The 24,327-nt window shown below is 41.4% G+C and overlaps 2 protein-coding genes across 5 annotated transcripts; one reads left to right on the top strand and one right to left on the bottom strand.

Moving 5' to 3' along the window:
* The first annotated feature begins 4,305 nt into the window (after positions 1-4,305).
* LOC104592532 (WAT1-related protein At3g18200-like) lies at positions 4,306-7,715 on the top strand. The gene is made up of 7 exons (XM_010251990.3): positions 4,306-4,616; positions 4,714-4,776; positions 4,894-5,010; positions 5,092-5,341; positions 6,441-6,599; positions 6,708-6,859; positions 6,961-7,715. Exons 1-7 carry the CDS (start codon positions 4,453-4,455, stop codon positions 7,124-7,126), a joined length of 1,071 nt encoding a protein of 356 aa, XP_010250292.3. The 5' UTR covers positions 4,306-4,452; the 3' UTR covers positions 7,127-7,715.
* An 865-nt stretch (positions 7,716-8,580) lies between these two features.
* On the bottom strand, positions 8,581-11,747 carry LOC104592399 (Ribosomal protein L3 family protein). Of its 4 annotated transcripts, XR_016084562.1 has the most exons (4): positions 11,052-11,746; positions 10,044-10,342; positions 9,019-9,070; positions 8,581-8,857 (listed from the first exon to the last, which is right to left on the bottom strand). XR_016084562.1 is itself a non-coding variant. In XM_088902081.1 (3 exons), exons 1-2 carry the CDS (start codon positions 11,650-11,652, stop codon positions 10,053-10,055), a joined length of 891 nt encoding a protein of 296 aa, XP_088758207.1. In that variant the 5' UTR covers positions 11,653-11,746; the 3' UTR covers positions 8,581-8,857; positions 10,044-10,052. The 4 variants fall into 4 exon arrangements, 3 of the variants coding, with proteins under 3 accessions (XP_088758207.1, XP_010250170.1, XP_010250095.1); XM_088902081.1 differs by lacking the exon at positions 9,019-9,070; XM_010251868.3 differs by lacking the exons at positions 8,581-8,857; positions 9,019-9,070 and adding an exon at positions 9,837-9,917.
* Between the last annotated feature and the right edge of the window lie 12,580 nt (positions 11,748-24,327).

Raw genomic sequence — 24,327 nt, 5'->3', positions numbered from 1 at the left:
TAAAAGAAAACTTATCCAAACCAAAGGATGGCTATATTGGCCAAGGTTTTTAAAATCGAACTAGACAATGAATCGGTCAGGAGTTCGATTCTCGGGTCGAACGGTTCGATTGTTCAAACCAAACAGATAGCCTGTTCCGACAAAAAATTAAAATAATAAAAACCAGTCAAACTGTTGAACGGTTTGATCGCCCAGGTCAGTGTTTTGCTGATTAAATCAACGATTTTAGGGGAAATAACGGTTTTGGGTAAAACGAAATTGGTCACTTGACCGGTTCTTAATTTTTCCAATTCGACCGTCCAATCCGATCCGATTTTGAAAACCATGATATTGGTTGTTAGTCTGATAATTGACCCAAGTTGCACACTAAGGTGTTTCCCAATCTGTATTTTCTTTTTCTTTTATCATAAAACCAGAGTTTAGTTATATTGGCTGTTGGGGAGGCTCTAGCTATTGACGCTGGTTATGGGTCCTCCAAGTAGTTAGCTGTACACATCACCACTCGTGGCCTTTTCAATGTTTTCTCCTTGCAGCTTCCTTGATATCTCCTTACATCGAAAGCCTAAGATGTTATTTCCATTAGCTCTCCTGCTCTACCTTCTCATGGTGGGACAATGATCATATTTGTTGTTGTTGCTGCTGCTGTATGGTAGAATTTCTTTTAACATATGCACATTGAATGAGATATATTGTAAGATGATATTTCCTTATTTGAAGAATCAAAACTCATGGTACATATCCTCAAATATCTAGCTTTTTTTCTGCCTTGACCCTTCAATCTTTGGTTTTGGTTGCATTTATCCTCGGATTGCTGAGGTTATTCGAATGAGTTGGATGCTTCAAGGCAACCAGATGGGAATTCGGCTTCGGTCAGGGCACAGCTCGTTCGAGCAGCCTTTACAGCCTTGAATTGAGAATATCTCCCTGCTTTATATGCTTTATTTTAAGGGAATATATTCCGGTCAGGGCACAGCTCATTCGAGCAGTCTTTACAACCTTGAATTGAGAATATCTCCCTGCCTTATATGCTTTATTTTAAGGGGATATATTCCCAATACAAGGTTGCAAAAGGCGGTTTGAACAGTGTGGGCATGGGCTTGCCCTGACGGAAGCCAATCTCACTAGATGGGTAATGCTAGAGATCAGAACTGCTCCTCATAGAGCATTCCTCATACTCACTTAATAGTATGATTTTCAAAACCGGACTAGATGGTCGGACCGAAAAAGCTGAGAACCAGTTAGGTGATCAGTTATGTTTCCCCCAAAAATCAGATTAAAAAAAAAAAACGTTGATTTTGATTAATAAATTGCTGAACTGGGCGGATAACCATTCGAACAGTTTTGACAGTTTCTTTAATTTTTTTTAAAATGGACTGACCATTCGACTCGGTATCCGGACCCCTGACCGATTCGGTCTCTGGTTCAATTTTAAAAACTATGCCTAATAATACATTGCAGCAGCACACCAAGAATGTCTTCCATACTTATATGTTGTCACATAGGAAGATGTTCCCAGTGTACATCTGGATGTGTTGTGGAGTCGGCATAAGAGCACTCTTTGAGGAGAAGATATGGATTCATAATCCTACAAATCCCTTATACATGGAAACACAAGCTCAAAAATCACTGATAATGTACATGCATATGGTTATGATGACATAGAATGATAATTTGTAGTAGGGGTGATCATGGGCCAAGACGGACTTAGCACCTATGATAAGGACTATAGCCTGGAACTGACTCAGGCAGTTGGGCCAGGCCCTTTGGGCTGGATTGCAACACCACAGGTTGCAACGACTTAAGAAATATGATGCCTAGTGCATTGGTTCCTCAATCATGGTTTGTTATCGCCAACTGTATGCTTCTTCCTTAATGGACCATGGCCCCAAGTATCTCACATATCAATTGGTTTGGTTCGGTATGGGTTCCATTCAACCCAAATTCGATATTAATTCGACTAAATAAAATGATACACCGTCTCAAACATTAACAAGTGCGTGTTGACGGATCGGTTAACTGAATCATGTCCCCTTTTTGTAAATTTAAACGGTGGTATTGGTTTTTTCATTTTACCAAATCGAAATTGAATCGGTACCACCGATTAATCAGTCTGCTGGTTTCGGTTTTTGACCGATTCAGTTCTTTGGTTTTAAGGATTTTTATATTTATAATATATATTATATAAATATATATAATATTATATTATAAATAATAAATTATATATAATATATTATAAATATTTTAAAAATATATAATATATTTGTAAATAGATCCTTATAAATATAATATAAGTATATTTATATATAATGAATATATATTTATATAAAATACATAAAAAATATTTGACGTATATTAAAAATATATATAAAATATACATATAAATGTATATACCGGTCGGTTCGGTTAACCGTCGATTTTTTTATAGGTTAACCAAAAACCAAACCGGTCCTTCGATTTTTCAAAAATTCCAAACCAAAACTGAATTGACTGGTTCGGTGAACTGCATTTTGTGATTTGGTTTTCTCGGTTTGGTTTGGTTTTTCGGTTTTTCATGGACACCCCTATTCAATGCTACTATGTAAATGGCTCATATTTGGCACGTGTTAACTTCAACCTGATCAAAACTAATCCAATTTATCACTTAGCGCCTTTTTTGTTTACTTCGCCGCCTGACCTCTAAAAGTACAATAATTACATTAAGAGGTAAATTGGTATTGGTTTCCTAAATGCAAAAAATATATATTTTTTAATTTTAAATTTTGAAAATTGTCAAATGTTCGTTTTAACTTCATATATAAGAAAATTTTTGTTTGTCAAATTGTCAAATTTTAAATTTTGAATCGACTTATTCGATTTGATACGATTCGGTTTTCGATTTGATCACTGAACTTGAACACCTTTACCCACGCGGATAGATCTATTTTCAATATTCTCCTATTATATTCATTTTCTACGTGTCAAGGGAAGGCTTGACAAGGATCTTAATTTGTTTCAAAACCTAAACAAAGAATCAGGTCGCTTGAAGTACCCAGTAATCTCCCACTGTTTGATATAATTACATGCATACATACAAAGAAGCCACCAAAGCAACTTAAAAAAGTAGTTAATAGAGTGGTGATAACTAAGTCTGCATAAGCTTAACCAATGACTACAAGACCTCTCTGGGACGTAAGAAGCAACATTCAGTGGGCGGAGGCGGAGGCAAGAGGCTGCCATCAGAACTGAGATCTCTTCCTGGGTTTAGTGCTCATGGTTATCAATGTATTTCTTCCTCACCAACCCCAACCGAAACAAAATACTACTAAATACATGACCTGGGGCTAGAATTAGAGCTATCAATGGATCGGGTCTAACCAATAGAACCAAACCAACTAAATCGGTTATTTTGGATAGGGGTGCAAATGGATCAGATTCTGATCCGTTCCAATTCTATTTTGTTGGATTCGGATAATCCTAAACCCGATCTAATATATATCTATATCTATATATATATATATATGTTATTTATTTATTAATAAATATATTATTTATATTGCATTTTTTATAAATTTATTATATTAATTGTTTTTTTTTTAATTATTATATTTTATTCTTTTAATAATTGATTTATTTTTTAAGAAATTTAAATCAGATCGGATTAGATCCGAATATCCAATTTCTTCATCAGATTCTAATTCAAATCCATACTTATGAGATACGATTGTGTCTTCAGATCGGATTGGATCGGCTCTTAATAATGTTAGATCAAATTCAAATACCCTGATTTGAATTTAATCCAATCCAATCCGTTTGCATCCCTAATCTTGATTCTGATTCTGTTGTTTATGTCTTGATTAATAATCGGGTTGGGATCAGTTTTTTGTCTTAAGATCAGTAAAATCTCATAAACAGTATATAAGATAATTTTGATTAAAAAGACTTGTTTTATTACATATACACAGATTACTATTTAGTGTATTTTTATGAAATTTTCAAAAATGAAGTTCCAATTTATTACTGTCAAGTGTAATTGGGTCAGACCCTACCCGATTATCCCGAATAATAATTGATTTAGTTCTGGGTCTATTTTATAAAACCGATCAGTAACCGAGTTGGGACTGGTCCACCCAGTCTCGAACCAGATCTAACCCATTGAGAGCTCTAGCTAGAATGACCTGCACAATGTGCCCAAATTAAGTCGAACTCATCCTTATCTCCTAACAAGATTCCATGGCTAAGTCAACGACCAAAATGGAATAAAGATAAAACATAGATAATAATGAAGAAGAAGAAGATCTATGTTAGTAATTAACTATAGACAATTGCAATTATATACACACTTGTCTGACTCTTGCCAGCCTCATGCATCAAACCTCGTCCCAGTATGAATATCTTTCTCTAGTTGTGATCTCCCAGAAGTTGAAGTGAAGAGAGAAAGTTTTGAGAAAACCAAGTAGTATTCAGTTTGAGAAGATGAAACTACTTGTAGGATTACTTGTTCTTCAGTTATGTATTGCGGGATTTCACATTGTTTCCAGAGTTGCACTCGACATGGGGGTCAGCAAAATTGTTTACACTGTCTACAGAAACATCATTGCAGTGATGTTGTTGGGACCTTTTGCTTATTTCTTCGAAAAGTCAGTTAAATTCTTTCATATATATCTTGTTATAACTGATTAGTTTATTTCTTTTTACTGTAAATACAGAGAGATTAATGTTGGTTTTAATTTTCAGGGAAGAAAGGCCACCTCTTACTTTCTCTTTGTTGGTTCAATTATTTCTTCTTGCATTATTTGGGTAAGTGGGAAAATGAATTTGCTCAATCTTTTCAGTTGATTTAATTGTGTGTATGTGTGTCCGTGAGGGAGAGAGAGAGAAAGAAAAGATTCTCATTTGCCTTTCTTTACCTTTCAGGGTCACTGCTAATCAAGGGTTTTACCTCCTTGGTTTATACTATACATCTCCAACTTTTACATCAGCAATGCAAAATTCAGTGCCAGCAATTACTTTTGCCCTGGCTTCAGCTCTGAGGTAACTGAAGGCTCTCTCTCTCTCTCTCTCTCTCTCTCTCTCTCTCATATCATATGTTTTTCTCTTTCTCCTCTCTCTCAGGATTGAGCCAATTAATGTCTTAAGGAAAGATGGGTTGGCAAAAGTGATAGGAACCATTTTGAGTGTAGGAGGTGCGACCATTATTACACTCTACAAAGGCCCTCCTCTGTTGAACCTCTCACAGCAACCACTGGTGGGAAGCTCTGTAGAAAGCATATTTCTCTATTCAACTGGAGTAAAAAACTGGACATTGGGTTGTATTTACTTAATCGGGCACTGCTTATCATGGTCTGCTTGGATTTTACTTCAGGTCAGGCACTAATTAGTAATTACTATGACCACATCAATTATGTAAACATGGTTTTATCTTAATACATGGTTTATAAGGTGTTTAATAATAAATATTTTGTCCTTTTGTGATCTAGGCCGTGTTTGGATTGATAGAAAATAAGAGACAGAAACTTGAGGGTAAGTTTTCAAGGAATTTGCCAAATTTTGTTAAGAACTTACCCTCAACTTTCTGTTTCTCTTATTTTCAATCAAACCAAATATAGCCCAAGAGAACCCTAGGGGTACATAAGGGATGAAGCTAGCATTGACAGATTAGAACAGTTAGCTGTTTATCTCCTACGAATTTCAGGAGAATTCACCAACTCTATTGGTAATGCGGTTAAGTTATCTGTTGAAACATTGCCAACAAGAAGACTAGAGAAGTTTTAGATAATGTGTCAACCTCCAAATGGACCCATTTTTAGAGGTAGCCTGTTAATAGAATTGAGCTTCCATTGTAGTTCCATTTTAGATAATGTGCCACATCAGACCACATGCGACTCTCTCCCTACTTCGATGGTCAGAAACTTTTGGTGGTGGACCTGGTGGCCATAATTGCTACAATAGGTCCATTAATACCCAATAATACGAGAGGCCCATTCCATGGACCACCCGTGAGTGACATGTGCTGTTCATTTGCAATACAGATACGATATGCCATGTATCGGCCAACAGGGCCCATCCCACTCATATCATGTGCCGTTCATTTGCGATTATATGCCATGTATCAGTTGCATCATATCTATATTTGGAACAAACGTTTTGACCATTGGTTTCTGGGTCAAATGGTCTGACCATCCAGTTTGAACAGACAGTCCATTTTGATTTAAAAATTAATTAAAATAAAAATGGCCAAAAACTATTGTCCAGATCAACGAATCAACAGTTCAACCATTTGAATCAGCGGGTCACTGACCAAATCAACAGCTTTTGGCCCAGGAATGTCTTTTGGGTAAAATCGGTTGCCTGACTGGTTCCCAGGTCAACCGGTCCAACCATCAGGTCCAGTCCAGTGTTCAAAACCATGTTTAGAAACTTATTTATCTTTTCTTTGACATCCTAATCCGATTTGTTTACAGGCTTCAGTGGTAAGGAAGTATCCAGCTAAGCTTTCTATCACTACCTTTACATGTCTATTCGGGCTATTACAATTCTTGGTAATAGCAGCCTTTGCAGAAACAGATGGAGAACACTGGAAAATCCACTTTGGAGAGGAGCTTTTAACCGTCCTGTATGCTGTAATTCCCTGAACTTGTGACCCAAATCTTAGTTAATCAACTTTGCATGTAATATATGAAGTTTGATGACTAATCTAACCACTCTGTTCTTTTTCTCCTCAACTCTAGGGTGTTGTAGCAACTGCAGTTGTGTATGCTCTTCAGATGTGGTGTATTGACAAAGGAGGCCCAATTTTTGTTGCTGTCTTCCAACCAGTTTCCACGGTTTTAGTTGCAATTATGGCATGTCTGATACTTGGTGATCAGTTATATACAGGAGGGTATGTACCAAAGACAATTTAATAACAATGTAGCAGTTCTGGAGCTTAGAAGGTTCACCCAATTTAGTTCTACTGTGATATTTCTCTTTGTTGCCTTGCAGGATTATTGGGGTAATCCTCATCATAATTGGACTTTACTCGGTTCTTTGGGGGAGAAATGAAGAGAAGAAATTCAAAGACCAAGGGAACGAAGAGATTTTAACAAGACATCTCATGAATGAGAAAAATGCACGCAAGGAAAGTGAAGTGGTATCAAACATTCCGTGATACAACTTCAAAAGAGAGGGGAAAGTAAAATAAAACTAACCATCTGGGGTTGGTTTTACTGTGATATCAAACAAGACATCTGGGCCTACTTGCATTTAATGTGATAACCTTTTTTTATCAGCAACAACAAGGCTTGTTTCTATGACATGTAAAATGAAATGAGCTCACTGGGTTAAATGCCATCTGGGGTTAGTTTGGAAATGTTTGCCACTGCAAAGTTTACTATCTATAGCAGTTTTCGCTGACAAGAAATATAAAAAGACATGCAGATTACCTAAAGATTTCTATTTGTAAATCCCAAATTTGCAAAACATGACACGCAAACTACATAAAGATATACAATGTGGATTCCAAATCCACATTTGGTTTATGGACAACTGCATTAGAAACACGAGTTTTTAAAATAAGTAGGGCTAAAACAGAATATGTGCAATCTAACTTCAATAATAATGGGAGTGCAAATCAGGCACATGTGGGATTGGAAACCAAGAGATGGCTCAACTCAATATGACCTTTTCCACAACCTTGGTTCACTAATTCATACCAAAGGAGAGATTGAGGAGGATGTTGCCCATAGAATTAGAGCAGGATGGGCAAAAATGGAGAAGTGCACCTGAACTCTTATGCCATAGGCAAATACCACCTTAGCTAAAAGGAAAATTTTATAAAGCAATTGTAGGCCAGCTATTTTGTACCAAGCAGAGTGTTGGAAAGTTAAAAAAACATGTCCAAAAAATGAGTTTGTCAAAAATGTGATTGTTTAGATGGATGATTAGTAGAAGTAGAAAGGCCAGAGCTAGAAATGAAGTAGAACGAAGGAACCTAGGAGGCAATGAGTAACTCCAATAGGTGATAAAATGAGACAAAGCAAATTGAGATGGTTTGTTCACGTGTACGGGTTGTGGAAGGGGTTAGAAGAGCTAGAGGCAGTGTGGAAAGGACTTGGGTTAAACAAGATTCATGTAACCAACCCCATATAGTTAGGACAAGGCCTAGATGATGATGACATCATGTGGATCGCAAATATTCAAACAGTAACATCAATTTTCTCTGCACTTTTAAGACTCTATTTAATGCAGAACTAAAGATCTAACACAAAGAAGTCAGCTGTAATGCTCAATAGATCGCATTTTCAGTAAACAAAGACCATATAGTTACACATGATAACAAGACACCAGATAATATCTAAAAGATGGTTACAAAACAACCTTGGTTGACCCAACGGCCCCAAGAGATCTCAGGACTCATCAAGGAGGTCGAGAGACTTTTTAAGTCACCACCTTAAAACTTGGCCCGAGTAGAACATCCCTTCTTCTTTAAGGCATTATATGTGGACAAGAAGGATGCACCCATCCCTAGCAGTTACAGCAGGCATAGGATCTCTCCTAAGTTAAATATGGTCTTAAATTATTACTCATATTCACAAATTCAGAATCAATTCAAACCAAAGGTTCATAGAATGTCTTTTAGAATCCTTTTCTTTTGATAAACATATAGTATATTCATTAAGATAAAGCAAAATCTCATGTACAAAAAGATTGTGTACAGTATGATTAACATGCATACCAAAAACCATCTGTATGTCCCTTTATACGAATTTTCAAAAAGCCAAAACTGAGCTGTACCCAAAAAGAAAAAAAAATATCTTTCTGAGCCAAACTCCAAGATGTCTCTTAGAATCTTTTTGGAGCTATCTTTTTCCCTTGAACCCAAAACTGCAATAAATATTCCCTGCACTCAGAAAAATCCAAACATGTACCCAATTCAAGAAACCATAAAGAATTGTAAAAGTATACTGTGGAGAATAACAGAAAATTCCTCTCAAGTTTGAAGAAAGTTTTCCACAAATTGGTGCAGAAGTAAATTCAGTGCATAAATGAATATTCTATTACATGCTCATGGCCAAGTGGGCACAGCCCCTTCTAGGCTCCACCGAAAGACCATCTTCCTCAACAAAGAGTCAACATAAGAATGTCAAGAAATAAACAAGAAAATTTAAAATAGGAATATAAACAGTACAATCACAGTTTGAATTTGGTATCATGTAGAAAGAAGATGTGGCAAAATATGGTACTAATTCAATCTGGTAAAAAGAAAAGGCATAGGGTACTCAAACCATCAAGAAATAAATTGCATCTGCATTTGTCAACAATAACTACTCAACTTACAAAGAGATTCTCCAAAAGACACATTTAAGATCTAGTACGGGAAGTCTAATTCCATGGATGATTCAAGAAACAACTCCATGTCCATTTATTGATTCATGAATTTAGTCATGCTTAAAAGTATCACTTCTTGATTAAAATAAAACAGTATCGAAAGATGAACTGCAGATATTCATACAAGAGAACAATATTCCAAAGCTTCACTTTTTGATGCACCTTTGAACAAAGGGTACAAATGGCTACAATGTTTTTTTTTTCCTGAAAGGTGAAGTATGAATTATGTTAAGTGAAAGTATATCAAAATATTACATCAGAACCCTTGTATTTCAGATGGCTACAATGATGTCCTTAACAATGATGCAATTTGGACAGATAGTGTTTGTCTTGCTTGCTCTTTACAGTTTTCATATACCAACTAAGAAATGCCAAAACCAAATCCCTGGAAGATATGCTACGCACTAGAATCACTAGAATAGCCTGCATTTGCTGATTCCATTGGGTTGTATGACTTTCTTATTTTACCATTAAGATGAAGAAAACTAATGTGAAGAGAAATCACATTTGCAATGCTCTTAAAAGAGAGGAAACTGATTCTAGTTCTTCTGCCTTGCAAGTCCACTCTTTACCTAAGGGCACAAGGAATAAAATCAAGCTAATGAAAGGAAAAGGAAGACAATAGACAAGGTCAATGAAATTGACATAACTAACTATAAAATAAAAGCCAAAATAAAACAAAAGAAAATACAGGGTACATGTTGGAGTTAGTTCTTGGGTATGTTCTTTCCAACAATCTTTGCTGGTGCAATGCGCAGCAGATTCCCTGGTTTACCCGGAACAGCCCCCTTTATCATGAGTACCCGAAGTTCACTGTCAATCTTGACGATTTTCAGCTTCCTTATCTTTGTTTTGGTTCCCCCCATTCTCCCAGGCATCTTCTTACCTTTATATACATGTCCAGGAGTAGTCCCAGCACCAATTGATCCCAAGGCTCGGTGGCTCTTGGAACCATGGGTCATTGGCCCCCTACGGAAATTATGCCTTTTGATTCCACCTGCAACAAAATCAGATTAAATTAGATTACAAATAGGAAAAAAGAAAGACTTTAGTAAGGTTGAGAGGAAGCTGTATCATGATGTTCATGCCTGTGAACTGAATGTGCAACTATAAATTCGACAAGATTGTTATAACTCTAATAATAGATGCTGACACTATCCTCATTAGTAAAGATTTAAAACCTAGTAAGTTTTAAATTGAAGTTTCCTTAAGATATTGCCCTGATGAACAGAGAATGTTTGAGGTTAGTGAAATGAATGTACAACTAAACAAGTATGCAATTTCAATTGCAGGTATTACTAATTTCACGAATTAATGCTCATTAGTAAAGATTTATAACCTAATAAATTTTAAATAAAAGCTTCCTTAAGCTATTGCCCTGATCAACAGCGAATGTTTGGCGTTAATGAAATGAATGTACAACTAACAAGTTCCACCCAAAATAAAATCTTGCTGAAATTGAAGTTAAAAAGTTCAAACCTAATCAGAAATTATGGGGTTTCTATTGAAGTTACAGTTAATTTTACCACTTAAAGCAAAAGACCTGCTAAAACATTGGAAAGTTGGGAAGAATTCGTCCCAAAATTCTTCCTTCTCTGTTAATCCGAATTCTGGAACCGTGGATACCTTATATAGGCTAACAGGTTCACTGAAGTTTGAAACATGAATCGGACTAAACAAGGAATAAAGAAGTTATAGAAACATACCTTGGAAACCCTTTCCAATCGATTTTCCGGAAACATCAACAAGATCACCCTCCTTGAAGATTTCCTCCAAGTCAAGTCGCTGGTTTGGCTCAAACCCATCAACGGAAGTAAGTCGGAATTCCTGAAGATGCCTCATGGGAATAGTACCAACCTTATTGAGATGACCCAATTCAGGCTTTGTAAGCTTCTTATCCCTCACCCTCCTGTACCCAACCTGGACAGCACTGTAGCCATCAGTGGTCTCTGTCTTGACCTGGGTCACAATGTTACCCTCCCTGAACCCAACCACCGTTACCGGAACCACCTTCCCGTCCGGCTCGAAGTAACTCATCATCCCAAGCTTCGTACCCATCACTCCTATCCCCGCTTCGATGCTCATCACTACCGAAAGTGGCATCCTCCTACGAACCAACTGGGTCTTTTGTTGTTGTCTGGGGAGGGAAGAGAAGAAAGATGAACGGAGGGACTGTGGAGTGGTTGTCTTACAAAGGGTTACCCGAGTGGGGACTCTGGCTAATGAGCATACCGGCGAACAGTGACTAAGAGACTCTCCACTAGAGACGCTAGAAATCGGGCCACGCCCAGCAAAATATACCGCCATTTGGTACAACGCCCGTGGCTCTCTGGCTGCTCTCCTCGAAGAAGAAGAAGAAGAGGATGTGATTGTTGAGAAAAGATGGTTATATTATCCTCTTAGGATCGACGAGTAAGGATAAGGGCAAATTTTTTAAACTACCCGTAAAGTTTAGAAAATTGACGAATTTTATCCTTACTATTTCTTAGCTATTAATTAAGTCCGGATCTCCTGCCCACGTTTATGGCAGCCACACGTCAAAAACATTTCATCCTCTTTATATTTATAGTATTATCCAAGGGAGATGTCCTTCCTATCACTTTTGCCAGCCCATCTCAGTTACCTCAGAGCTGAAACCAGGGCAAAAGTAATTGTTGGCACTGAATTTTGCAATGCTGATGTAAAAGTTGGAGATGCATAGTATAAACCAAGGAGATTGGCACTGAATTTTGCATTGCTGAATGTAAAATTTGGAGATAGTATAAATCAAGGAGGTAAAACCCATAATTAGCAGTGAACCTGAAAGGCAAAGAAAGGCAGGTAAGAATATCGGATCTGGTTCGAGACAGGGTGGATCAGTCTTAATTCGACTACTGATTGTTGATCCGTTTTAAAATATAGACCCAGAGCCGAATCAATTATTAATCGGCAGGTAGGGTCTGACTCAATTAGACCCTATTATACTTCACATTAATAATTTGGAACTTTATTTTCGATATTTTATGTGTCGTTTTGGCACATAAAAAATGTCACTTTGATCCCTAAATTTTAAAATGCGACAATTCAGTACTCAAATTTTTAAAATGTATCAATCTAGTACTTACTATTAACTAGCCGTTAAGTAGCATTTGAAAAAGACACAAATACCCTTTAAATGTCATCTAATTTTCTTTATCAACCATTCAAATGTTGACAAAAAATTAACAAGATTTGGATGGTTGACCATACCACCCCTTCTCAATCCCTTCTCAACCGTTTGATAAGATAATCAACCATGTCCCTCTTCAGTTTCTAGAGGGAAACGGCCACGTTTGGATCTTGTGTCAGGCCTGGAGATTGACCATACCACCCCAACTCTTCTAATTTATGATAGGCCATAATCTTTAGGGCCTACATATCCTATTGAACGAATTGTTCCTATCGCTCATGCAGAGTATCGTGACTTTGATCATGATTCTGAAGATCAACACTCAGCATGTGTAATTTTTTCTATACTTTCCTTTTATTTTTTATTCCTATGGGCGGAGGCGTTGGCCCTTACCAGGCCCACATTTATCAATGATCATCATGAGTTGGAACTATTGAGGGGTCGAGCGGCCCAAGGCAGTTCAAGGACTAAAGGATTTTGTCCATAGATTAAATCCAAATTTTTTACTTTTAAGTGAGACAAAAATCCCTAATGATAAAATAGATAAATTAACAAACCAATTACGTTATCCTAACTCTTATAATTCCCCCTGAAGGGTGAGCGGGTGGTTTAGCGGTTCTTTGGAAAGCTACTATTGAAGTTTTAGATTTTTTGTCACATTCAAGGTATGTCTTCCTAGAAATTCATTCAAATTCTATTTCCTGGCTTTTGGGTTTTATCTATGGTCCATCTATTAAAAGTCAAAGAAATAAATTTTAGGTAGAACTAAACGATTGGCTACTAGTTGTTACTCTTCCTTATTTATTAATAGGGGATTTTAATGAAGCAACATCTTTAGATTCCTTAGACCCTTCTACTTCTACATCTGTGTCTTTCTTTCTCATTTCTAGACAATACAGGAACCTAATCCTTAATCAAATGTTAGAATTAAATATACAAGGAGGAGGTATATCCGGGACAAATAAGAGAAGTAAGGGGCATATCCAATGAACTCTAGATAGAGCTGCGGTATCCCCAGACCGAATAAATCTTTTTCCTAATGCATCTCTATCCTTAGGCTCTAGATGGGGTTCATATCACCATCCACTCCTAAATCTAAACCCTCAAATCCTAAACCTACCAAAACCTTTTAGGTTCTATGAAATGTAGCTAGCTGATAGTTCTTGTAAAGATGTTATGAAAGAGGGGTGGAATTTACAAATCAATGGTTATACAGCCTATAGGCTAACCCTTAAATTGGATAAGATTAAGAAATACTTAATCAATTGGAGGAGGAATTCTTTCGTCGAGCCAAAAGAAAAATTAAAAAGATTAAAAGCGCAAATCATACAGGCCAAACAATCTGATGATTCACCTAATTTGAATAGCTTGTATAAGGAGTATGAAACAACTATGTGGCAAGTTGAAAGTTATTGGAGACAAAAATCTCGCAACATGTGGTTGCATTTGGGTAACAAAATACAATTTTTTTTCATAGGAGTACCCTTTTTAGAAGGAAAAGGAATCATATTGATGGCATTAAAGATTATCAGAATAATTGGAAATCTTTCCATGAAGACATAGCCCATATCTTTATAGATTACTTCTTAGATCTCTATATGTCTCAAGAACCTCAAGAAATAGAGGAATTACCATAAGTAATTAATCCTGAAATTACTGAGGAAGAGAAAAATATGCTTCTAAATATTCCTTCAGTTGACGAGGTCAAATCAGCCTTTTTTAGTATAGGAAGTCTGAAATCTCCGGAACTAGATAGAATGTCATCTATCGTTTTCAAGGATTGTTGGGATATGATGGACCAAAAATAGTACAAGTAGTCCGGGAATTTTTGTCTAAATAAGAAACTTCTGTGAAGGCTATACCTTTATCTGTCTTATTCCTAAGAAAGTGGATTGTACAAAAGTTCAAGACTACTGTCCTATTAGTTTATGTAATGTCATTTACAAAGTAATTTCTAAGCTGATAGTTTCTAGGCTCCGTACTCTTTTAGATAAGTGTATTGCCCCAAATCAGGTAGCGTTTGTCCCAAGTCATCGAATGTCTGACAATTCTATTATTACTCAGGAGAAGCTCCACTACATAAAATACAAAAATTGAAGTATAGGCTACATTGCACTAAAGTTAGACATGTCCAAAGCCTATGATCGCCTAGAGTGGAGATTTCTCCTAAAAATCTTATCTCTCCTTGGGTTTTCAGAAGACTTTTATCAGGTGATAAAAGAGTGTATTTCTACACTCTTTTTCGGTCCTAATAAATGGTACTTTAGAAGGACATTTTTGTCCCTCTAGAGGAATTCATCAAGGAGATCCCTTGTCTCCATATTTATTCATCTTAGCTATGGAGGGTTTATCCTGCCTAATCTTATATGCGAAACAGGAAGGGAAATTACAAGGCATTCTACTAACCCCTTCCTCTCCTGTAATTTCCCATTTATTTTTTGTAGATGATGTGATATTATTTCTCCGCGCTCATAGAGAGGAAATAGACAATCTGAATCAACTTTTTCTTAAGTTCCAATCAACTTCTGTTCAACTGATCAATTTTGAGAAATCTGGTATATATTGCAATAAAAATATTCATCCAAGATATTAATGAATGATTCATCCAAGATATTAATGAATGATCAGACGACAACTTCAAATAAGCCATCTTAACAAAAATTCTGAATACCTAGGTCTTCCTCTTCTTTGGTCCCGAAATAAGTACTCTAAATTGAATTATATACTAGAAAACCTCAGGTCTAAACTTAACAATTTGAGGGCTTTACAATTACTCAAGCGGGAAAGAAAATTCTAATTTAGTCTGTTCTTCAAGCCATTCCTCTCCACTCCATGAGTTTGGTAAAGTTCCCTTAGAAAACCATTGATAACATGGAAAAAATAATTAGAGATTTCTGGTGGGGGGTTTCTAATTCACAGAAACATCCTTACCGTTGGTGTTCTTGGCAAACACTTACCTTACCCAAAGCCTTTAGAGGATTAGGTTTTAAGAACTTAAATCTAGTAAATCATGCCATCCTCGAAAAAGTTGTATGGACATACCTGAATGAACAACATAAGTTATGGGGTCAGATTTAGAAATCCAAACACCTCAAACATCAGAGCCTCATACCCTATTCAATGCCTTCCTCAAGTTCTATCTACTGGAAATCTATTTGCCCAAAGATCACCGAGCTTGCCTCAGAATGTGGTTATCTAGTGAATGAGGATTCTTCTTTTTATGTGCATCAGGTTCCTTAACTCAATTGAGGAAGCTTCAAAAACTTTGAGAACATCTATCTTTCCTTCAAATAATGAAATTTCCTGGGTTTGGACTAGTCATAAGTCAAGTAAATATACAGTAAAAGAAGAATATAAGAAGAATAAAAAACATTCCCTTCAAATATTTCCTATGATCTCAAGTTTTGCTTATATAAAATTTTGAAACTTTCTATTCCTCCATGATATCAATTATTTTTCTAGAGAGTGATTAATGCTTTCATTCTAGTAAAAGATTTACTCTTTGCAAACCTTCCTGATGATGTGCAACCTATTCACTCCTAGCTGGAAGTGGTTGCGCTCCTAGCTGGCGTCGGACGAGATACCTAAGAAGGAGATGGTGAAGGATTCCCGGAGAGGTCTCCCGGTGGGGATACTCCGACGGTCAAGTTAGTGAAGCTGGCTTGAAAGCTGAGAACTGAGAGAGAGAGAGAGAGAGAGAGAGAGAGAGAGAGTTGTAGAGAAATAAGGGCTAAGAGTGAAGATGCGCAATTACCTTTGCTCTTGGGGGTCGGAGCCCTTATATATTTGATGTCCTGTCAGGTCAGGTACAACCGCCTCTGATTCTCTGTTGTGGTCGTTATTGCCAGGGCTGAGCTGGTGGGCGCAAGTAACCGTTGCAGAGTACGGCCCTGTCACAAGAGATCCTACAGGGTTGGCAGGCACGACGCTGCCTGACGAAAGACGTGGGTGTAGTCCAGATCTGGCGGGTACGGTTGTTAGGCAGGAAATCTTCTTGTGATACGCCGAGTTGCTCTGTAACGAGCTACCTTGTGCCAAGCTACCTGGTAATGTGTCGAGGTGCCCCTACCTGAGGCAGGTCTTCGAGGCGGCTTAGGAATGAGCTCGTTCTTAGGAAGCTGACGAGCTTAACCTGAAGTGTCTTTAGCTCGGGATATTATCGTCTTGGGAGAATCTTAGCTCGAGGCAACAGAGTATTGTTTTGTAGCGAGCTGCCACGTTAGACCTCAGCGGGCTGGTCACGTTGAGTTGTCACTTATGTCGAGTCACATCCATGTGTCCCCTTATGATGAGTTCAGGCCAAACCACCCTCCATCAATTGCCCCCCACTCCCCGCGCCAGAGGTCCTGACTTAGTGCGGGGAGTTCACAGCATGACGGGTGGATTTGGCCCAAGGTTCAGGCCGCCCAGTCAAACAGTTCGTCGGTTGGACTAGTTCGCTGCTTGGCTCAATCAAAGATAACTCGGGTCGCGTACAGTTCACGCGCGGATGTCATGCGATCTATAGGCTCCGCGGATGTCAAAAAAATGCGCTAAACTGATTTCACCTCGGGAGTCATGCAACCGGTTTTCTTGAGAGCCGTTAGATCATCTTGATCTCGACCGTTGAATCTCGGACATAGCGGTTATAAATAGGGGGACCTGAGTCATTTTCTCCTCCATAAGCTCAACAGTGTTCGTCTTGAGGTCGGGATTAGTCCTCCAGCTCGGGTTCTCCAGTTCGTCAATCTCTCTAGTTCGATTGTTTTCCTTTGGTGAGTCCCCTTAGCTTCTTTTTAGTTCATTTCCAACTTCTTTTCAGTTCAATTCATTCCCACTTCATTCTTAGTTTCGTAGCTATGTCAGACCATAGCTTCGATAGTCTTTTAGACGAGCCCGAGGTGGGTACCTCGGCTCAAGTAGGTGCCTCCGAGGCACACTCCACTTACGAGGTGCGGGAGGCCTCAGGTAACCCGGCGTCCACCTCTCACCGAGGTCGAATACCGGACAAGTTCGGCCCTTCTACTATGACCGTAGACAGACTTAGGGCCCTGATAGCTCAGTATAACCTCCATAGGAAGTATGCCTACAGTCGAGCAACTTCCCCTGGGAACACAATCACGACGAGATTGTACTTTTTGAGGAATAACTCGTGGCCGGACTCCGACTTCCACTTCATACCCTGATCACTGAAGTCTTAAAATACTTCAACATCACCATAGATCAACTCCACCCGAACTCTATTCAGAATGTGGTCAGGACAATTTCCCTCTGCTTTGACTACACCCTTCCCCTTGACCTTGATATTTTTTCATCAATTTTGTCGATAAAGAAGAATGCTTCTAGCGTTCTCCCCGAGCATAGGCGGGTCTACTACCTGTCTCCTCGCCCGGGCTATAAGTTTTTGCACAAGCTTCCTAGCAAAGTCCCCGCCTGGAAGCAGGGTTACTTTGTAGTTCGCAACCCTGCAGGGTGGCCCTTCCCTACTCATTGGAGAGTGGCTATTCAGGACTCCGGTATTAGGCTGGACCTGAAGACAAGGGAGATGCTCCAGTCTTGGGCGGAGCTCTTGTTCAACTATAAGGACTTCATTGCCGAGAACAAGCTCACTCAGGCCGGTCTAAGTCCTGGTAGGTCACCTTATTTAGAGTTAGTATTTTACCTTGGTAGCTATAATTTCTTGATAACTTTGCTAATGTCGAGCTGTTCTGCAGGCCCCATGGAGCAACTTGAAGTGGGCAGGCTTTTTGACAAAATGAAAGGGAGAAAGAAGCGGGCTGCCAAGAGAGCTCGTGTTGAACCTCCACGGGCTCCTACTCCCGAGCCCGATCAACCTGTTGAGGCTCCTCCGGTGAATAACTTGGAGGAGTCGGAGATTCCCCCACCTCAGGAGCCTGAGACGACCGCCGAGCCCGCTCCTGAAACAGCCGTCACCTCTTCGGGGAGCGAGGGGTCAGCTCAGACCGTTCTAACCCGTAGTACAGCCTTCGGAAGAGCAAAGGGGCTGTCTGTGCCAAGGAGGTCTCCAACTGGGCCGAGCTAATGCCTGCTCAGCTCAGAGTTCGAGCAGCTACCCATTGCATGGTGGTAAGTCTTGTTCCACTTTGCTTCTCTCTTCTCCCTTTTCTTTTTGGTACTAACTTATATTCCTAGCAGGTGAACTCCGTCGTGCATGCCCTGACCTACCAGTCCGAGCAGCACCTGAAGCGAGCCCTAGCTGTCGAAGACTCAGCCCGTGCAACTCACGCTGACCTGAAGCAAGCTCGGGGTCAGATTCACCAGTTGGAGAGCGACGCCGTAGCTCAAAAGAACTACATTCAAGCGTTGATGTCGGAGAAGGAAGAGTGGCTGCGCAAGAAGAGGGAGCTGCTACGCAAGGTGGAAGACCTCAAAGCCGACGTTAAGGAGAGAACTGATATCCTTCTTAACGTTATGGAGGAGGCCAAGGTCAAGTCCGTCCAAGACTACGTCAAGTCGGAGGAGTTCGACAGGGTGTTGGTGGAGGCCTACCACAAATGCTTCAAGCTGAGTAGGTGGCTGATAAAGCACGAGTTCCCACAGCTCGACGTAAGCGCCATCTCCACCTCGCGAATCATGGGAGAGGTAGCCCGGCAAGCCGCCGAAGACCCGGACTCTGAACCAGAGGGTGATGACGTGGAAGAGGCCACCGACCAAGCCGGCACTTCTGTGGAGGCTTCGAGCAAGAATGACGAGTCCTCCAAGTAGTTCGAACAATCCCTTGTTCTTTGAGCCTGCAAGCTCAACTTTTCCTTTCTCCTCTCTTTTGTAATGAACTCTGTATATTTTTTGTAATATGTCTTCGTAATGAAAATACACTTTTTTCACTAAGTGTTGTGTAATTTACCTTTTTTGCCGAAGTAGTTATTTTACCTCGAACTATCAAGCTATCGAGCTAAATACCCGAACTGTTTCCCAGTACTTAGCGGCGATATAATGTACACCGGGGTAAGCGACATAGTAAGGTATATGCCCGACCTGTCTACACCTGGGGTACTTAGGTTGATGTTGGTTTTCTGTTCAACCTGTGTGCCAGAGCGGGCTATGCATCATAGGGTTCGTACCCGAGCTGCTTGCGCCTTAGGCACTAAGAACACTTCGCCTATGCCGATGAGGCGACTAGGCTTTAGATGGGGTCGAGGTCTTTTGTTAGCTCGGCGTTTTAGCCCTTGGGCTGGGGGAGCGACTTATAGTCCACTCTCCTAGAGTTCGCCCATGCCAAAGAGGTGACTGGGTCTTATAGTGCCGAGCTCTTTCTTTAACTCCACAACTTTAGCCCTTAGGCTGGGGGAGCGACTTATAGTCCACTCCTTGGAAATTACAGGTAATATTGCCTTAGGTTGACAATATTCCATGCCTAATGTATCTACTTCCCTTCTAGGGTTTCGAGCTCATACGCTCCTTCCCCGATTACCCGCTTTACTCGGTAGGGTCCTTCCCAATTTGGCCCGAGCTTACCAACATCGGGCTCAGGTACCATGACTTTACGAAGAACCAGGTCTCCAACGTGGATATTCCGGTTCTTAACCCTAGCATTATAGTACCGAGCTACTCTCTGCTAGTAGGCCTCGGTCCTAATGTACGTGAGGTCCCGTACCTCGTCAAGTAGGTCGAGGTTGGAGCATAGCTCGTCCTTATTTGCTTCATCATCGTATGTTTCTAAGCGTAGCGTGGGGACCTCGATCTCGGCGGGAATCACTGCCTCGGTGCCGTAAGTGAGGTTGAAGGGGGTCTCACCTGTTGCGGTCTTCACCGTAGTTCGGTAAGCCCATAGTACACTGGGCAGCTCGTCTGGCCACAGTCCCTTAGCTTGGTCTAGGCATGCCTTCAGTCCACGGAAAATGACTATTTGTGACCTCCGCTTGGCCGTTCGCTTGAGGGTGCGCCACCGAGGTGAAATTTTGTTGTATTTCCATATCTTTGCACCAGTTCTGGAATTTGATGTCTTCGAATTGCTTGCCGTTGTCAGAGATGAGTACTTGGGGTAGCCCGAACCGGCACACTATATTCTTCCAGAAGAAGTTCTGCACATTTCGCGTTGTAATCGTTGCGAGAGGTTCGGCTTCCGCCCACTTAGTGAAATGATCAACTGCTACCACTAAGAACCTCCTTTGTCCTGTCGTTGGTGGAAACGATCCGAGTATATCAATCCCCCATTGTGCGAAAGGCCACGGGCTGGTGAGGTACTTGAGGTCGGCAGCAGACTGGTGGTAGATGTTGGCGTGCTTTTGATATCTGTCACACTTTCTGACGAATTCAATCGCATATGCCTTCAACGTTGGCCAATAATATCCCTATCGTAGTGCTTTCTGGGCGAGGGCACTGCCCCCCAAGTGTCCGCCGCACAAGCCCTCATGAGTGTCGCAGAGCATGAGCTCAGCTTCAGAGGGTCGCAAGCAGCGCAGATAAGGAACCGTGTAGGATCTTTAGTACAACCGTCCGTCTATCATGACGTATTTGACTACCTGACGCTCTACCCTTTGGCGGCATTACGATCTGCAGGGAGGGTCCCGTGTAGCAGGTAGCTCGCGAGCGGATCAATCCAGCTCGGCTCTGCTTGTACGACAGAAGCGACCTCCTCTGCGCCCCCCCCCCCCCCCCGAGAGTGCTAGGTCGAGGCAGGTTCTTTATATACACAGTTCTCATGGTGTTATCGCTTGTGTTGTCTAGTCGGGATAAGGCGACCTCAACATTCTCAGATCTTGGGATCTGTTTGATGAAATATGACTGGAAGTTGAGTAGAGCCTCTTTTACTTTGGCTAAGTAGGCAACCATGGTTGGCTCGCGAGCTTCATATTCTCCGGTAACCTGGTTTACCACGAGCTGGGAGTCGCTGCAGATGACGACGTGCTTAGCATTCATTTCGTTTGCTAGAGCCAGCCCGGCTATCAACGCCTCGTACTCTGCTTCATTGTTGGACACTGCGAACTCAAAGTGTAGCGCGTACTCCAGTTTCACACCGCTTGGCCCGTACATAACGATTCCAGCCCCATTGCCCTGCAGATTTGACGAGCCATCCACGTGAAGGATCCAAGGCTCCTCATCCCAACTCGGGTTCGATCTAACTAGGAAAGAGACCACATTGGTTGGAGCTTCCTCACGGTGCTCGGGCTCGTCCAACCTAGGGACTTCGGTGCTGAAAGTGCATTTCGCGACAAAGTCGACTAAGGCTTGGGCCTTGATAGCAGTTTGCGGCTTGTACTGGATGTCGTACTTGCTGAGTTCAATGGTCCACTTCGTCAATCTACCAGAGACCTCGGGCTTGAGCAAAACTTGCCTCAGAGGCTAATTGGTGAGAACGACGTTCGTGTGAGCTTGGAAGTACGGTCGGTTTCCGAGCTATAACAACTAGCACGTACGCCAACTTTTCGATCTCCGGATACCTCATTTTTGCTCCCTGCAATACGTTGCTAACATAGTAGATGGGCCGTTGGACCCGATCTACTTCTTTTATTAGTACCGAGCTGATGACCTCATCACTCGCAGAGAGGTACAACTCCAAAATATCTCCCTCCTCGGGTCGGATCAAAACCGGGATGTTTGCGAGGTACCTTTTGAGCTCGTCAAAGGCGAGCTGGCACTCTTCGGTCCACTCGAAGCCCGTGCTTCATTTGATTGCCTTGAAGAAAGGCAGGCAGCGATCTGTCGATTTAGACATGAAGCGGCTCAGAGCGGCTATGCGGCCGTTTAACCTCTGAACCTCCTTCAATTTCCGGGGTGGTCTCATATCTAAGATAGCTTTAATTTTGTCAGGGTTAGCCTCAATGCCACGTTGGTTAACAATGTAACCTAAGAATTTACCCGGGGTGACACCGAAGACACACTTGTTGGGATTTGGTTTCATGTTAAACTTGCACAAAATTTCAAAAACAAAATGTGGATCTTTTATTAAATCATTCGAAATTTGAGTTTTGACGACCATGTTGTCTACATATCATTCTATTTTCCTGCCGATTAACGGCTCGAATACTCGGTTTACAAGTCTTTGAAATGTAGCCCCGACATTTTTCAGCCCAAAGGTGGGTTGCAATTTGGCAAGCTCGGCGGTGTCTCTGCTGCCTCTTCGCTGGCTCTGCATTGGTGCTGCTGGCTTCGGTGTTGTCAGGCACAGTTCTCGTAGGGAGTGGCTCGGACTGCTGACGGTGGCTGTGAGCTGAAGGTCCTTGTCAGGAATCCGCGGCCAAGACTTCGAACCTATTCTCAACGAGCGGGACCACGAATTTTGAATGTCGAGGTGATGCGGGCCTGGCAGGCTGGGAATTTCTCGACCTAGCCACGCGCGGCGAGCTGGGAGTAACTGGATTCTCTCTCTTGCCGCGGGATGAGACTTGACTCCTAGAAAGATTCCGGGTCTGGGAGGTCTCTCCCCAGTGAGAGGGGTGTTCACTCCGACGGCGGGGCTTTGTCTGCTGTGAGGCTGGAAATTGAGGTGGAACCGACTGTTGGTTCAAAGGCAGCAGAGGGAATTGTTGTTGATACTGCTACTGGTAGACATGATGTAGTGCTTGCTGCTGATACAGCTGGAGTTGCTGGACTTGTTGCACTTGAGATTGTATGGCTCGCATGTAATGCATCAGTTCTTCAAGCTGGTTCTGTCCAGCTATTGGGGGAAGAGAGGGTTCGGTGAAGGTGGTGCCTACCGTGGAGAGGAGCGGAGCGCTCACTGGTGTCGTGATCTGAGGCGCATTCAGCATCGGGACCCCATCCACAGAGAGAGGCAGGGTGAACTGTCCAACACACACTATAGGGAGCTGAGGTCGTTCCCTGGAAATGTTTGCATCTGCGTTGCGTCCGGCATTGCTGGAGGAAGCCATGGAAACTTGACTGGAACTAGTTGTTAGTGGAGAGAGGCTTTTTGAAGTGGTTTCCCACAAATGGCACCAATTGATGATGCGCGACCTATTCACTCCTAGCTGGAAGTGGCTGCGCTCCTAGCTGGCGTCAGACGAGATACCTGAGAAGGAGATGGTGAAGGATTCCGAGGGAGGTCTCCCGGTGGGGATACTCCGACAGTCAAATTCGTGAAGCTGGATTGAAAGCTGAGAACTGAGAGAGAGAGTGAGAGAGAGAGAGAGAGAGAGAGAGTTGCAGAGAAATAAGGGCTAAGAATGAAGATGCGCAATCACCTTTGCTCTTGGGGGTCAGAGCCCTTATATATTTGATGTCCTATCAGGTCAGGTACAACCGCCTCTGATTCTCTGCTGCGACCGTTATTGCTAGGGTTGAGCTGATGGGCACAGGTAACCGTTGTAGAGTACGACCCTGCCACAAGAGATCCTGCAGGGTTGGCAGGCACGTCGCCGCCTAACGAAAGACGTGGGTGTAGTCCAGATCTGGCGGGTATGGTTGTCAGGCAGGAAATCTTCTTGTGATACGCCGAGCTGCTCTATAACGAGCTACCTTGTGCCGAGCTACCTGGTGTCGAGCTGCTGGTAATGTGCCGAGGTGCCCCTACCTGAGGCAGGTCTTCGAGGCAACTTAGGAATGAGCTTGTTCTTAGGAAGCTGACGAGCTTAACCCGAAGTGTCTTCAACTCGGGATATTCTCGTCTTGGGAGAATCTTAGCTCGGGGTAACGGAGTGTTGTTTTGTAGCGAGCTGCCACGTTGGACCTCAGCAGGCTGGTCACGCTGAATTGTCACTTATGTCGAGTCACGTTCACGTGTCCCCTTATGATGAGGTCGGGCCAAACCACCCTCCATCACTTTCCAACAAACTTTGTATTCTCTATAATGATGATGTTGAATCCTTATCTCATCCCTTCACTGATTGTCAATTTTCTTAGGCTATTCTATTTGGAAACCCTTAAAACTTACGTCTAAATAACATATTCCAAGG

This window comes from Nelumbo nucifera, chromosome 3 (assembly GCF_055504915.1).
Source record: "Nelumbo nucifera cultivar China Antique chromosome 3, China Antique-T2T, whole genome shotgun sequence".
In the NCBI taxonomy this organism is placed as follows: Eukaryota; Viridiplantae; Streptophyta; class Magnoliopsida; order Proteales; family Nelumbonaceae; genus Nelumbo; species Nelumbo nucifera.
The sequence above is the reverse complement of the archived record's forward strand: the minus strand, read 5'-3'. Positions and strand labels throughout refer to the sequence as shown.